Source organism: Chanodichthys erythropterus, chromosome 2, assembly GCF_024489055.1.
Source record: "Chanodichthys erythropterus isolate Z2021 chromosome 2, ASM2448905v1, whole genome shotgun sequence".
In the NCBI taxonomy this organism is placed as follows: Eukaryota; Metazoa; Chordata; class Actinopteri; order Cypriniformes; family Xenocyprididae; genus Chanodichthys; species Chanodichthys erythropterus.
In genome coordinates, this window is record NC_090222.1 from 31534071 (window position 1) to 31551699 (window position 17629).

Consider the following 17629-nt stretch of genomic DNA (forward strand, 5'->3'; position numbering starts at 1 on the left):
ATATCATTATGTTTTGATTATAAATAATAAAAAATTAGATGTTTCTTCAAGATTTATTTTGACCAATAATCTTACAAAAAAAGCGCCTGACAGGAATTACTAGTTAAGTTAAATTTTGTCCTTTTTATGCTGCTTAAGAACTAGAGATGGGCATAGAGATTGATAATTAAAAATTGGTTATCAGATACAAACAAAAATAATCTGTCTCATATATCATATGGAAGAAATTAAAATTAAATGGTTATTTTGAAGTTTTGAATACTTTTGAAGTGTATGTGAGCAAGGACCTTGCTAAACTATTACATATCCCTGAAAGCTGTTTTGCAGGAGATTACAAAACAGATGATTGCTGAGAGATGTTGTTTCTTGATACAGGAGTCTTAATGTTTTCATTTATTGTCCAGTTTAAATGCCTTCCTTTTGGAAACCTATATAAACTGGTGTATTTTAAGTGCCCTATGTGGCATATGACTGTTACTATTGAACTGGTTGTAATTTGTCTGAAGCAGTAGCCCAGTATGCATAATAGAGTTACCATGTTTTTGTGTCATTAAACTGTGGTTGCTTTGCACAAACCGGTCCGACTGTCAGCCGCACGTGTTTATCCGCCCGCGCAGCACAATCCCTCAAGAATTTAAAATCATTGCCGTTTCCATGCGCTAACATTTGAGGTTGCCAGGATGTTTAGATCTTGAATGGTGTCTCTGGACTCTGTTCTCTTGAAAGTCTCCCAAATTGATTCAGCAATAGACAGAGAAAGGGAGTGGGCGAATGCAGTAGAGCGAAAGAGAGTCAGTCTTATATGCTGGAATGGGAAAGAGACTATTAAACTTGGATAAATGTGAATAATTTACCCTAAATTGCAGATTCTGTCATCATTTACACACTTTCCAATGTGTAATGTGCGTTTCAAATGTGTTACTCAGTTGTAAAACTGTTCATGTTGTTATTCTCTTTTTGACCAGAATTGACATAAGGTGATCTGCATTAACTAGCTTTCTTATTTTATGGTATATTATTGTTTTTATTATTTTTCACTGTTTGTTTGACTGACCTGACGAAGACCTCTTTGGTCGAAACGTTGTCTTTTTAATACATTTTGAGGGCATTAGTGGCAGTGTGCTGATTTTTGTTTGTTGACATATTAATATTTTTTTCACCATTACTGACACCATAATCACTCATTCTCTTCCATGTTTAAATCGGTTTTATTCTATTTATTTTGTCTTGGCTTTTGTTGTGTGTATTGATGCTTTGCCACTACTGTATGTTCTTTGAAATGGATACATTTGGTGTGGGGGAAAAAAAAAAATTATGTACTATATGTACTGTGCAAAAGTCTTAGGCACGTTAGTATTTTCAAATGGCTTTAAGCCAGTAATTTATATCTTTTTCTGTAGTATGTCAATGGAAAATACCAGTTTACATTTCCATATATTCCTTTTGTAATAATCCAATGAGAATCCAGTGGTCGTCACATCAAATATTGATTTGATTTAGTTAATAGAGGTTTATTGATAAATAAAATCTATTTAAGACATTATTTTTGAAAGCATCCTGACTTTACAGCATTTTTACACAAATGTCTAAAACTTTTCACAGTACTGTAACTTTGCAGGTCGGTTTCCATATCATTTTATATTATTTTTGAGTGATCTATTCATTTAAGGCATTTGAAGCCTCATTCCATTATAAAACACCATTAAGCTGCTCATTATGGTTTGGTTTCAAAGAAGCCTGAGCCTTTTAGCGAAATTTTCTCAACTGTCTTGTAATCTCTGTGGGTTTAACAGAAAAGAGGTGCTTGGATCTTATAAAAAGAGAACATTGCATTGAAATCATCAATGAAGTTCTCTTTTCCAGTCCGCTTTTATGAAATCTCTTGCATCATGTCTTAACGCAAGTTGCCCACACACTTGAGTATGTGTAGCATCTCTGTGAGGCTGTATGTGTCATCTTGTTTATGTAATATGTATAGAAATGCATGAACGGCAGCCACTCAGGAGGTAAATTCCTAGGAGGAATATTTCTGCTCTGTGGTGTAGTCACAGGGGCACTCGTTGACAAAAAAGAGCTCTTTGTAAACCATAGACCGCCAGTATAAACCTTGAACCCTATGGATTCAGAGTTTAAAAGTACAGAATCCACCGCTGTGTGCAAAGGGTTAATTTGAACTGATTTAATTTCTAAAGAATGACCTGCTAGCTAGCTGTTAACAGAGATGTGTTTAAAGGATTAGTTTACTTTCAAATGAAAATTAACCCAAGCTTTACTCACCCTCAATCCATACTAGGTGTATATGGCTTTCTTCTTTCTGATGAACACATTTGGAGATATTTTTTAATAAATATCCTGATGCTTCCAAGCTGTATAAAAGCAGTGAACAGGGTTCATGAGTATGAGCTGAAGAAAGTACTTCCATCCACATCCATCCATCATAAATGTGTACTCCATGCGGCTCTGGACGGTTAATAAAGGCCTTCTGAAGCGATGCATTTGTGTAAAAAAAATAAATAAATAAATAAAAAATCCATATTTAACAAGTTATGACGTGAAATATCTAGCTTCCGCCATACACGCCTTACATGTTCAATGTATGAAGAAAGTGTAAAACTCTTGCAGTTCAATACATCCTATGCCTTCCCTATTCAGCTTACGGAAAGAGTGTAACTGACGCAATGCCAGTTTACACTTTCTTCGTAACTTAGAGTAATAAAAAGCATTAAAAAAACATAGTTTATGATATCTATTTTAACTAATGTTAAATGAATCAAACCTTATTGTATAGTGCTACTGCTTATGAAGTGACAGGCCTGTTACAGATTTCCCATAATTCTCTGTGGCTGCATGAGAACAATATAATGCTTTTAATATGCGTCAACTCCTCAGTAGGATGAAAGCACATCCATTTTGTCCTACTAAAATCTCTTTAAATCACATTGAATGGGATCCATATTTAGTTACATGCTGTGTTTGCACAGATCCCTGGATGCCCGCCGGTGCCCTCGCCCTGGCCGCACACGCAGACTCGATGGCCATCAGCTGACCCCTCCTCCCAGGATGACGGTGAGAGAGCGGCTTCGGCAGAACATCTCAGCCGCCTTCTACCGGCACGGCCTGCTATGCGCCTCCTACCCGGTTCCCATCATTCTCTTCACCTCTGCCAGCATCCTGACCTGCTGGTGAGTGTGCCATCATGATAAAACCAGGAATTAATGACATTTTGGGAAGTATTGCGAGTGAGATTTGAACTAATGAGGGACACGGTGACCACTAGGCCACAGCTCTGATGGCCTATGTCAATGTTGAAGTACTTTATGTACTTCTGTGGGTCAGGAAAAGCAGCTTATCTGTACAAATCTGTTTGGTTGGGATGTTTTTAGGTGTGAAAGGGTGAGAGAAGGCAACAAAAGAAAGAAGCTGGCTTGTGGTCGGTTGTTCTGCACAGTTTGATTCAAAAGCAAGATCGCTCCAAGAGGACTGTGTGTAGCACAAACACAAAAGTGGAGCACTGAGCAGGAGAAAAGGTTTTTCTCATGCCTTCTCTTTTAACCTTGGTCAGCAAAATGTGAATTAAATCTCTGACGCTTTGGATAAAGGATAAAATCCATGTGGAAAGAGTGAGTGTGTGAACATTTCTCTCAGAGAACAGCCCAGTGTCTCCAGCTGCCTGGAGGAACAGAATTAAGCTTTGTGAAAATGGCAACTACTTGTCACTACAGACGCCCGAGTTCTTTCTGAGCTGGAGAAGAGAAGGTACCGGGCAGTTACACAGAATAGCTCGATTAAGCCTCAAGACAAATATTAAAGGAATATTGTGAAATAAACACAAATTAAGCACTGCTGATTGTGGTTTCCGACACAAAATTACATCGATTTGTCCTTCAGTTTGTGTGTATAGTAATAATGCACTTACAATGGACGTCTTCTAAGGGGCATTCCAGAGGGTTTAAAAGCAGAATGTGAAGATTCATTGTATTATTATTTTTTTAATTTGTCCTTATAATAACAAGTGTTATTTGCAGTGATTAGAAGCACAATGTTTCTATTAGAGCAGAAATTGTATGCATTCAACAGTAGGTCTAATTCTTAAAGTTTACTGTGAACATTTTATGAAACCAAAGACTTTTTATGTTTTCACTCTGAGCAGTTGCTGTTTACTTGAAAAATTGTATGTAAATTTTGCACAGTTAAAGGTGCCATAGAATTGAAAATTGAATTTACCTCGGCATAGTTAAATAATTAGAGTTCAGTACATAGATATTACATACAGTGAGTCTCAAACACCATTGTTTCCTCCTTATGTAAATCTCATTTGTTACGTAACAGTCGGAATCATTAATATGTACGCCCCCAATATTTGCCTATGCCAGCCCATGTTCAAGGCATTACACAAGGGCAGCCAGTATTAACATCTGGATCTGTGCACAGCTGAATCATCAGACTAGGTGAGCAAGCAGGGACAACAGCGAAAAATGGCAGATGGAGCAATAATAACTGACATGATCCATGATATCATGATATTTTAGTGATATTTGTAAATTGTCTTTCTAAATGTTTCGTTAGCATGTTGCTAATGTACTGTTAAATGTGGTTAGTTACCATCGTTTCTTACTGTATTCACGGAGACAAGAGCCGTCGCAATTTTCATTTTTAAACACTTGCAGTCTGTATAATCCATAAACACAACTTCATTCTTCATAAATCTCTCCAACAGTGTATAATGTAGCTTTAGCCCGTTAGCCACGGAGCATACTATCAAACTCATTCAGAATCAAATGTAAACATCCAAATAAATACTATACTCACATGATCTGATGCATGCATGCCGCATGCATGACATTTTGTAAAGATCCATTTTGAGGGTTATATTAGCTGTGTGAACTTTGTTTATGCAATGTATTAGAGTCGCAAGCTCAGGGGCGGGGAGCATGAGCATTTAAAGGGGAAGCAGCCTGAATTAGCACATATTTAATGATGCCCCAAAATAGGCAGTTACAAAAATGAATAAAAAAAAATCTAATGGGGTATTTTGAGCTGAAACTTCAGACACATTCAGTGGACACCTTAGACTTATATTACATCTTGTGAAAAAGCATTCTATGGCACCTTTAACTAGTTTAAATTTCATTGTAAAGGCCTGTTCACACCAGGCAGGGACGATAACTATAGCTACAGTGTATTATTTTAAAGTTGCAATAAAATGTATGTAGTGACAATTTTTTTTTCCTTCTTATGGCATACATCCGAGGCTTATAGATAATTGAAAAAGAAAAAATTGAGGGCGGATACTTCTATCCATCATTTGGTAATTAGATTTTGGGATGTGGTCCTTACACTAATAAATGAATGTGATCCTGCAGGGGCGGGGTTTAAGTGGACGAAATGATTAGAGAAGTGAAATGAAATATGGTCAATTTTCATTTCATGCTGGCTTTTGATAATCTGTGCAAATATTACGTTTATAATAGTGACACAGGGAAATTAAATCATTGGAATCACTTTCAGAAATATTTTTTCCAGCTGTTGAATGATTAAAAACATTGATAGCCAATCAACTTTAAATAGCTTGTGCATTTAAATTGGCAGACGACATAACTGCAGTGTGCTTTTTTTTTTTTTTATAAACAAAGTTATTGTGCATTGATGTGGATAGAAATATAATGAACCCATCCACCCTGGTGCAATCACAAGGCTGCAGCTCACCTGAAACGAATATTTATTTAGATTTAGTCCATAAAACAGGCTTATTAAAACATTTTTCAAAGCCATGAGGTTAAGCGCTGTTTAGGAAAAGACACTAAGGTATAATGTAATTTGCACAACAGCCTTCTGTTTCTCTGATGTCAGCTATGTCATGTGTTTTAAACATTATTCCTATCAGCCTGTGCTTCTCTCTTTAAAACACTGCTGTTTGGGTGGGGGATATTCAGGGCATTTCAATACCTTTTTAAGGGGAGTGACAGATGTTTCTTTTGTGAGAAGTAGGGCTGGTCATATACTGTAGTCCATCTGGAGGGTTTACCAGTCCCTCAGGGACAAGGTGCTTTCACATTAGCTCTTTTGGTGCGCACCCGGGTTCGATTGACATAAGAGTTCGGTACGTTTGGATGATGTGAACACTGTCTTCTGAACTCGGGTGTGCACCCACGAACCGTACTCGAGTCTGCTTAAAAAGGGTGGTCTAGGATGCGGTTCAAGTGAACTCTGGTACGGTTCACTTCTGATATGAATGCAAATGTACCAAATTGCGGAAGTGAACCGCTATTAATGCCGTATTATTTGATAAAAAATGTGTGTTTGTGTGTGTTTCACTCACTTTCCCAACGAGCGTGACTGACGTGCTGCAAGCAGAGAGCTGTAGTGTAGCTTCTGTATTAAATGTGAACACAAACGAACCAAGTCTGAAAGCACCCACAGTGTTCGTACTGCAGACGGCATTGTGCGCCATCTTGCACAATCAGTTTTTCCTAGAAAGTGCAGTGACAGTCATCTAGTTTTTGTAACCTTAGCCTTCTCAAAGATTTCTAGCCTGAGGATGTTGCAGATGAAAAGTTAATGTTGATCCATGCTCACTGGTGCATTTTTGTTATGTTCACTTCTGTTCCACTTGTTTGTGACTGCTGCAAAACTTTCAGTAAAAAATTCATAATAATTGCCCTTTTCATTCAAACTTGATTTGTGGTGGACTGTGTGTCATAAGAGAAAGACAGTCCTCCATTTAGAAATACTGTGTCTGTGAGGAATGCAGCTTGATGTTGGTAATAAAGATTGATTTGTTGTTCTGTAATCCTGCTTTCTTTTACAGTTACCCTCTGCTGAAGCTGCCTCTACCAGGAACAGGCCCTGTCGAGTTCACCACCGGAATACGAGATTACTTGGTCCCATCCCATGAGTCTCAGGGCGACCTGTCGGAGCGTCCTGATTGGGTAAGCTGAAATGCTTTTTTGATATACAACAATATACACTACCATTAATGTTTGGGGTCATTAAGAATTATTTTAAGAAATTAAAAGGGACCTATTATGCCCCTTTTTACAGGATGTAATATAAGTCTCAGGTATCCCCAGAATGTGTCTGTGAAGTTTCAGCTCAAAATACCCCACATATCATATTATACACATTATATATATTATATAGTTTTGAAAATGCCAATTTTTGAGTGTGAGCAAAAACATGCTATTTTCATGCATGTATCTTTAAATGCAAATGAGCTGCTGCTCCCCACCCCCTAGCCAGAATACCACTGAGCCTTTAGAGCTCTTGCCTCAGACACTAATAAAAAAGTAATAAAACATCTGTTTGGTTTTGATTATAATTGCACGCTCATGTGACATTGCAGTTTTTCATCGTATTGAACGTTTATTATTTGTATGCATTTTAAAGACACATCAGTTCAAACTTCTGATCTATTTTTCGCTTAAACTATTAAATACACACAAGGTTATGTTAAAACAAACAAAGTTCACATAAATACAGCCGTTATGTCTTATGTCTATAAACAGAACAGAAAGAAATCGTGTGTGTATTTGGTGTAATTAAGCAGTGTAATATACAGTACCTACTGCTATATTTGCTGTTAATATGATTAAAAAAAAAAAAAAAAAAAACAGAAAATCACTCACTGCTCTTGACTGAATAACTTTAGTAGCTTTAATAAGAATACAATTTTTACTTGAATGCTGCTGTGAAATGCTTTGGTGAAGAGATAAACATGGCGCACTGTGTACGGCTCACTCAGGGCAGGAGCTAAGCTAAGAGGGATTCTGTCACTAGTTAGTGACAGGGCCTGTTCCAATGTAATGTCACACTGGAGTACATTTCTGAATTTTGGATTTATGGGGAAAATAAAAACTGCAATGGATGGATTTTTACAATAGGTTGGTTGTGTTCACACACTGCGGAGACATAATTATGTTAACAAAACAATATAAAAGTAAATTTTGCATAATAGTTCCCCTTTAATACTTTTATTCATCAAGGACACATTAAATTGATCATCTTCTTGCAGTATCGGGGTCCTCCGGTGGCCTTCATACAGCAGGTGTTGGTCAAAGCAGCAGTCTCGCCATGGGACAACAGTCTGGTTCCGGTGGACGTGTTTCGCTCTCCCCTTGGGCGCGTTTTCAGTCTTCTGGAGGAGATCAGAAACCACATTTACTCAGACAGGTCAGAGCTTTTCACCCTTACTTCTTTTTTTTTTTTTTTGACAGATTTTGACCAATTTCAAACTATTTTAATTCGCCTTCATTACCACACATATCTAAATCTCATTCTTTCTTGTTTTCCTCACTTCTCTCTTTTTAGAAGTTTGGAGGCGCTGTGCTTGCAGGTGACGGACCTGTTGCCAGGGTTGCGGCGCATGCAGGCGGTCCTTCCAGAGCACGGCTGCCTGCTGGTATCCCCTGGCAACTATTGGCAGAATCGGCGTGATCTGTTTGATGCAGATCCAGACCTCCTGAAGACAGTCCACCAACATGAACCCAAAGGCCTTCATACTTCAGCCACTCTAAGAGGTAAGAAGCTGCTTAAATACAAATTAATTCTGGCTTGAATTAAATGTTACCTGCTATACATTTAGGGCCAGTGCACTCACACCATTTCTATATTTTTTGATATATATTAGGGGTGTAACGGTACACAAAACTCACGGTTCGGTACGTACCTCGGTTTTGAAGTCACGGTTCGGTACAGTTTTCGGTACAGCAGGTGGAGAGAAAACTAAACATAAAATTGCTTTTTTTTTATTATTAAACAGAGGTTTACTGAACAAATTGTGTTTTTGTCTTTAAATATATTAAATTAAATTAAAACTAAAAGTTTCTTAAGGATAAAAAAAATGATCTCTGCTAATGCTATAAACTATGTAGGGAGCCCTAACTTGAAAGAAGCCCAAACTATTAGCCTAAATTCAATTGCTTTTTATTTTGAGATAAAATAATTAACACTCAAATAACAAATTGTATGCAAACCTGTAAGCTGCACCTAAGGCAGTTTTTGCATTAACTTCTAAATGTTTTTTTACTCCAATTCGTTGTTGAAATATAATCATTTCTACACAGTGGCTGTTATTTTAACATCAGATTTATTTAAACATACATTAAATAGCCTAATCAGGATATCACTAAAAGGTTAAGTAAAATAATGAAGATATTGGCTAATACAGTGCATATATTAAGCGAAAGAGTTCATTTCTCTAGCGAACTAACAAGCTGTGAACACTGAATGGCTTTTCTGAGGTAAATGCATCATGACATATTGTTGAATACGGACGCTTTCATTGATGTCTTTCCACCGTTGAAACACTGAATGAGCGATTACATGAGATATGACCGTTCAGTAAGTTGTACTGAATCTTGCAACATAACTTCAGATGTTCTTTCATGTTTATTCTGTAACTAGTATTAAGGAGGAAGAGATGAACAGATTCACTTGCGCTCCGCGCTCGCGCTGCCGGTTGAACTGAGGCGCCTGTACAGTCATCTGTCACCCCACATCAAAGCACGTCAAAATGGCATTTTCTGTTTAAACTTCATGATTTCGTGGACAGAATTTGAAGGATGACACTTTGTTTCTTATCGAAAGTAACAAAACGCAGAGCTTATTGCGGTTATTGGTGGTGCATATTGGTTTCAATGTAATGCTTCGGTACACACGTGCACCGTACCGAAAGCCCTGTACCGAAACGGTTCGGTACAAATACGTGTACCGTTACACCCCTAATATATATATATTTTTTTTTCTTCTCAGACTTACTCTTTGGTGTCCCAGGGAAGCAGACGGGTATAAGCCTGTACAGCAGGAAGAGAGTGGTGACATACACCATCACAATTGCACTAAGCTCCTATGATGCAAGGTCAGCCTTTGTAATATGTCAATTTAAAGGTGCCCTAGAATTTAAAATTGAATTTACCTTGGCATAGTTAAATAATCCGAGTTCTGTACATGGAAATCACATACAGTGAGTCTCAAACACCATTGTTTCCTCCACCTTTTGTAAATTTGATTTGTGCAAAAGACCACTGAAAAAACAGGCGAGTCTCAACACCCACTGTGACGCAACAGTTGGGATCATTAATATGTACGCCCCCAATATTTGCATATGCCAGCCCATGTTCAAGGCATTAGACAAGCCAGTATTAACGTCTAGAGCTGCACAGCCAAATCATCAGACGTTATGCAGGTAAGCAAGCAAGAACAATAGCGAAAATGGCAGATGGAGCGATTTATAACTGACATTATCCAAGATATTTTTAGTGATATTTGTAAATTGTCTTTCTAAATGTTTCGTTAACATGTTGCTAATGTACTGTTAAATGTGGTTAAAGTTACCATTGTTTCTTACTGTATTCACGGAGACAAGAGCCATGTTGTGTTTTCATTTTTAAAATATGCAGTCTGTATAATTCATAAATCCATCTTCATTCTTTATAAATCTCTCCAACAGTGCGTAATGTTAACTTTAGCCCGTTAGCCACAGAGCATAGCCTCAAACTCATTCAGAATCAAATGTAAACATCTGCAAAATAAATACCATACTTACGCGATTAGACATGCTGCATGACGAACACTTTGTAAAGATCCATTTTGAGGGTTATATTAGCTGTGTGAACTTTGTTTATGCAATGTATTACAGAGTTGCGACTCTGAGGGCGGAGAACGCGAGCATTTAAAGGGGACACTGAATCGACACATTTATAATTACACCCCAATAAAAAATATATGGGCTATTTTGAGCTGAAACTTCACAGACAAATTCTGGGGACTTATATCACATCTTGTGAAATATGGTTCTAGGGCACCTTTAACGTTGTTTGCATCACATTTTCTAGGTCTTCTAATATAGATCTAGATCATCTAGTTTTAATATTTTTTGTAGTGAACAAAGCATTGTTTTCTTTTCTTTTTTTGTTATGTTTGTTTCTGGACAGGTTTGTAGCTAGTCTCAGAACCCGTTTAAAACAGCTTTATCCGTCAGCGAACTGCACTCTGCGTGAGGACCATATGGTGCACGTTCATTTCAAAGAGGAGATTGGCATCGCTGAGCTCATCCCGCTAGTCACCACCTACATCATCCTTTTTGCTTATATCTACTTCTCCACCCGTAAGCATCATCTCTACCTATCTTCTTCTGTCATTGTTTTTCCTGTTATTGGGAGAATGAGTTTTATTCGCTTTAGTTCATTCTGGAACACACACTACCTGTCAAAAGTTTGAGTTCAGTAAGATATGTTAAAGAAATTAATACTTTTTATTCAGTAAAGACATGTAAAATGTTCCACAAGATGTATTTTAAAATAATGCAGTTTTTTTTATATTTCTATTCTTCAAAGATTTCAAAAAAAAAAAAAGTATCTCAAATGTTTCTTGAGCACCAAATCAGCATATTAGAATGATTCCTGAAAGATCACGTGACACTGAAGACTGATGTAATGATGCTGAAAATTCAGCTTTGCATCACATGAATAAATTACATGTTCAAATATATATAAAAAAAACAGTTATTTTAAATTGTAGTAATATTTCACAATGTTACTGTTTTTACAGTAGTTTTGATCAAATAAATTCATCAAATTCATTAGTAAACATAAGAGACTTCTTTCAAAACATTAATACATCTTACCAACCACCAAACTTTTGAATTGCAGTGTACATGCATTTTTTGTTTCTGTATTACAGACTACATGTTTGTAGAATGTAATTTGTTACAATTGTACATGCTTAGTTAGAACAGAGTGTATCATGGTGTCTCGTTGATTTTAAGACAATAGATGATGTTCTGTTAACATGCTTGTAGAAGATTCCAGAACATTTTTTCATTGGGCCACATACTTTCAGTATTTGAAACTAAAATAAGTCCAACCAGACAAGCAGTCAGTAATCAATAATATTGTTGAGCCTTGATTTGTGTACATTCTTGTTTTTGTACTTCATGGGAATGGCACGATTGATCAGAATCATTTATGTTTCTGGCGAGTACGAAGTTCACATTCAGTGTTTTCTGGCATTCTCCAGATCTCTATGGATCGTTCTTATATCTCTAATAATATTAGGCAGGACCATAGGCATTATCAATATTTGGAATAATAGGAATAATAGTGAATGTATGCACAAATGAATGAATTTCATGAATTTTCAGTCATTTTAACGGCCTTCGTATTCAAACGTAATATGACAGAGTGTTTAAATCAGCCATGTTGCCAGGTGATTTGGCAGCAGAAAGCTTTCAGATTAGCATAGCTGTTTGGTTTCTGACTGAGCTTTCGCCAAAAGGTGTTTCAGTCTGGCCTGGAGATTATCCTCAGAACAGCACGTTCAGCATCAAGAATTCATGTCTGTGTACCCACATTCCAGCAGGATTTTACATGGATGTTCAAAAGCTCAATGAGGTCATTCTCATAAAATTCTATTGGCAAAAATAGTTCTAATAACACTCATTTGATCCTTCCCCCTTACTTTACAGGAAAAATCGACATGGTGAAGTCCAAATGGGGCTTGGCGCTGGCTGCTGTTGTGACGGTTCTCAGCTCTCTGCTCATGTCTGTGGGACTCTGCACCTTGTTTGGCCTGACGCCCACACTGAACGGAGGGTAGGAGCTCAGCCAAAGCACACCTTCATTCATACACCATTAGAATGATTCTGTGCATCAGTATCACTGGGATGCTATTTACTTAATCGCCCAGGGATTAAAATGTCACTTTTGATCTTTAAGCAGGTTGATGTATAACCAGTTGTCGATAATAACTGCAGTGATTTAGGGGAATTTCATTGCCAGGAGTTTGAGTGGGCAGGGATAGTCTTCCACCAGCCTATAAGGTTGCATGTATAGACATACAGTCACAGTGGTGTGAGCTCAGGCCATCCAAACAAATTTGGCTTAGTTCACCAGGGCAGGCTTCAGTCAATGCATACACACTATCTGGGCCACATGCGTACACAATATTGATCCAAGATATAACAGGGCTGCGGAAGGTCAAGACTTTAGCCAACAGCTATTTTCAGAACACTCAAGTAAATTTGTTCAACTTTTATCACCTGCTCAATAATGAGTTCACGTTCCACACATTCCATTTTTATACATTGGTGTATTTCTTTTTTTACATTAAAGGTGGGGTAAGTAGTTTTTTAAAAATACTGTTTGGAAGTTAGTCGGGCTGACACCAACAACCGTGTAAACAATCAGCATTAGGGGGCGTATAACAGTCAAGGAGACAGAACGAGCAAGAGGGAGATTAGAAGAGAAAAAGAAGAAAAAAACAACTGCAGATAGAAAGATGGGACACAATACAAAAGAGCTCAAACGAATATCACTGGAATGAAGGTTTATGACGCTTTATAGGACCCACGTTAATATTATAAAAGCCTTCCAGCGCTGGAGAGAGCTAAGCGGACAAACCTGAAAACAAACCTTGATTCTGCTTCACACGTGAGTAACGCTGGGTTTGAGTGTCATTGATTGTCCGGAGCTGTCTGTGCTGTGGGTGACTAACAACAAACACTTGTTTGTATTCGTTCATCATCTGGGGCCTGTACCATGAAGCTGGATTAGCTGGCTAGCCAGGTAAGTTTCAGATTGGTTTGCACCAATCCTGGGTTTTAGGTACCATGAGAGTGACTTGACTTTTAGCGGTGTTCATCGCCATGGTAACTTACACTCCACGGCTAACCTGCTCTCGAACTGAAATTGGACCAATCAGATGTAAGCTAAGGTACTCTGACACACCCAACGCAATAAAGTCACTCCTCCAAATTAAAGGTAATTATGGCCTATGGAGATTTATGGTGCTGGTTGGGGTGCTGGATTGGGGGGGAAAGCTGTTACTGGTGAACAACGGAGCATGGGGGGGGTTGACTCGGTGACGCGAGTGATAACGAGCATCACCGGCCTCGCGCCGTTCCCTCACGGCTCTCGCCCGCCCTGCTCGTCACACACATGTAATATAAATGAGGTGTAAATATACTCTTTAAATATGACTAAATGTGACCTTGTATTTTTGACTCTCTATCACTATATATTATCAACTATATAAACTAACTTCACAACTTTCACTTGCACTGATAAAGAAAGATAATTTCTTTTATTTGTCATCTTTCACAGACAAGTATTTTCCATTAGTGTAAATGCGTTTAAATTCTTAATTTTCAGCAAAAGAGTTTTGAATCACGCTGGCTTTCTCGCGAGAAGTGAACAGTTTTTCTCTGTTGCAAGGCATGTGATTGGCTGTTCACCACTGATGTCACGCATTCATGTTCATGCGCTTCACAAACTCAGGATCAAAGCCTGAGTTGACAGAGGAAGTTGATGATCAGCATCATGGTACCAACAAAGCCGGATTGGAGTGGTTTTGTTTTGTCAACTCAAAACTAATCCTATAACCCTGAGTTTGTTCATCTGCCATCATGGTACAGGCCCCTGCTCTTTATTTTTTGTGAAGCATTTGCTGCGCTTAAGCTGTGATAAACAGACATCCACTCTCGCATTGCGTGTGTAACAGTGGCCAGATAGTGAGAGCTGTGCAGGTAAACTAATGCGCACTGACGACCGTTAGAGATTTAGCGTCATTGTTAGTGCACTCGCCTTGCCTGCCAACAGTGAACAGGCCAGGTTTCGAGACTGACTCGGAGCAGGGTGGGGTTAGGATTGGAGAGAGAGTTTTGGAGGTGGAGCAATAAAGAGAGGGGTGGGTTTGTTTGGGTTGATTTCAAATATCAACAATGTCCAACATCATTTTTGAAAAACTACTTACCCCACCTTTAAACATTTATTTCAATAATTTTCTTACTTTCTGGTTAGTTTAATTGATTTTCAAAGGTTTATTTGTTTTATCTGCTGCTGTTTTTCAGGGAAATTTTCCCCTACCTTGTGGTGGTAATAGGTTTGGAAAATGTCCTTGTCCTTACCAAATCTGTTGTGTCAACGCCTGTTGACCTTGAAGTCAAGCTGCGCATTGCTCAAGGTCAGAGATGATGCAATCACTGTTACAATATGCACACAGAATTTTTCTGTCCTAGTGTTTTGAATATAAGTACAGCCCATTCAGTACTTAGCATTATCACACTGTTGTATAGTGATACTTATTTATATATATATATATATATATATATATATAATATTTATTTTTATAAGATATATTTTCCCACATCTGTATGTAGATTAGGCTTAAAAACTATGGACATTAATAATAAAGTTGTTTATATAAAAAAATCACTGCTTTAAACACGTTATTTATTTTATTTAACATTCACAGCCCTTAAAAACATTTTGAAAAATAAAATGTATATATATAAAAAAAAATATTTTTATTTGTGTGTGTGTGTTCTGCCTTAAGGTCTAAGCAATGAGAGCTGGTCCATCATGAAGAATATGGCCACTGAACTGTGCATCATCCTCATTGGATACTTCACATTTGTACCAGCAATTCAGGTGAAGCTCTTCTAAATAATACAAGTATATAACCTGCTTTTGATGGTAGTTGTGTGGTTGCCAATTAAAAACACCCTTTGCCCCTTTTTCTTATGTGTGTAGGAGTTCTGTCTGTTTGCTGTGGTCGGTCTAGTGTCAGATTTCTTCCTGCAGATGTTTTTCTTCACCACTGTGCTGTCTATTGACATCCGCCGCATGGAGGTGAGAACCACCCACACATGGAACATTCTAGAAAGTTGCTTTTACAATTCCATGAAAAATACATGAATCATTCATTGCTTCATCTGAGTGTCTTATCCTGATTGTTCAGTTTTATCGTGCCATCTCTCTAATTTGTCTTCTCATGTCTTCACACGTATAGTTGGCTGATTTGAACAGGCGTCTCCCGGCCGAAGCAGGGATGCCTCCACCTAAACCAGGCCCTTTACGGCCACGAGAGACACCTCCACCACCTCGCCCCTCTCCCCACACAATCACCCTGCAGGCCCCTGCGTTCCGGAACCTCCGCTTGCCCAAGAGGCTCAGGGTGGTTTACTTCTTAGCCCGTACTCGCCTGGCACAACGAATTATCATGGTAAAAATTACTCACTTAAAAGGTGCATCGTAACATTCTGTGTAGCTAGGAGCATCAAACTGGACTGCAATAATAATAAATAATACAATTATATTATTACACTATCATTCAAAAGTTTGGGATCAGTATGATTAGGGCCCAAGCGAATTAAGCGCGCAGGGCCCTCTTGTTCTTCTAAGGATTATTAGGGCCCAAGCGAAAATTCGCGCAGGGCCCTCTTGTTCTTCTAAGGATTATTATTATTTTTTTTTATTTTTTTTTTATTTTTTTTTTTTTTTTTTCCGTCTTCCGGGGCTTTTTGGGGGCCTTAACATGCTCAAAAACTCTTGAAAATTGGCACACACATTGGAATCCGCGGCCATTAGGACGCCGGAGAGGCTGGTACCCGGGCGTGGCAGGGGGGCTCGACAGCGCCCCCTTGAAAAAAGTCTGAAAATTTGGTCCATATATTAAACATGCTTGCACGTATTAGTATGAAACTCGGTACACATATAGACCTCATCGGGCCGAACAACTTTCGCGCTCTAAGTTAATCGCCACGCCAACAGGAAGTCAGCTATTAAGGGTTGTTTGAAAAACGCATGCTCTGGAATTTGATATACTCCTCCTAGACGATTAATCCGATCGCCACCAAACTCGGTCAGCATGAAGTCAAGACACTGATGATTAAAAATTGCCAGGGGATTTTTGATATCTCGAACGGTTTGGCCGTGGCGAGGCAACGAATTTATGGCGAGAAAAAGGAAACAGGAAATGTGTTATAACGTCTTAATACATATGTTGATCTTTATGAAACTTCACGAGTGTGTTCGTTATAGGAGTCTGATCACATGGATGTGACTATTGTGAGTCAAAGTTATAGCGCCACCAACTGGCAGCAGGAAGTGTATCACTTTTTGAAATGTTTTGAGATCACCCTCTTATTTTTACCTGATTTGCTTCAAACTTCATCAGTGTAATGTCAATACACAGCAGATGTAGACCTATGACAGGATTTTTGATATTTGAAATATTGTTGCCATGGCAACAGGTCAAACTGTAATAATATTCTTGAGTGTTTTTGAGGCTCTTAACATGCTTCAAATTGCATGAAACTCGACACACACATCAATATTGTCAACCAGTAGACATGGACAAAGCCATAGAAATGGGCGTGGTGGAGGGGCTCAGTAGCGCCACCTTTTGACAAAAGTGGGGGGGTTAGTTTTTCCTACAGTCACCAAACTCGGTACACATATTGTTCTCATCAAGCCGGACAATTTTCTAATTTACATTCATTAGCTCCGACCAACAGGAAGTCAGCTATTTTGGTTTGAATGTTAATTTTTTGAAAAAACAGGCTATGAATTTTATAATACTACTCCTACAGGGTTTATCCAATTTACACCAAGCTTTTTTTAACTTGTTGCGAACACATTGAAGTTGTTTAATTGCAAACGGATTTTGGATATCTCAAACGATTTGGCCGTGGCGAGGCAACGAATTTATGGCGAGAAAAGGGAAACAGGAAATGTGTTATAACTTCTGCATACATTGATTGATGTTTATGAAACTTCAGGAGTGTGTTGGTTGTAGTAGTCTGATCACATGGATGTAACTATTGTGAGTCAAAGTTATAGCGCCACCAAAT

General features: G+C 38.2%; 1 protein-coding gene across 1 annotated transcript in view; it reads left to right on the forward strand.

The window, feature by feature from the left end:
- Positions 1-17629, forward strand: part of scap (SREBF chaperone) — a 35319-nt gene that overhangs the window by 1037 nt on the left and 16653 nt on the right. The window contains exons 2-12 of the mRNA XM_067409749.1: positions 2982-3182; positions 6809-6929; positions 8012-8169; positions 8308-8516; positions 9751-9856; positions 10932-11104; positions 12464-12590; positions 14846-14958; positions 15331-15425; positions 15528-15626; positions 15787-15999. Coding sequence (XP_067265850.1) covers positions 3061-3182; positions 6809-6929; positions 8012-8169; positions 8308-8516; positions 9751-9856; positions 10932-11104; positions 12464-12590; positions 14846-14958; positions 15331-15425; positions 15528-15626; positions 15787-15999 — 1536 coding nt within the window. The 5' untranslated portion in view covers positions 2982-3060. The remainder of the gene's footprint in view (positions 1-2981; positions 3183-6808; positions 6930-8011; positions 8170-8307; positions 8517-9750; positions 9857-10931; positions 11105-12463; positions 12591-14845; positions 14959-15330; positions 15426-15527; positions 15627-15786; positions 16000-17629) is intronic.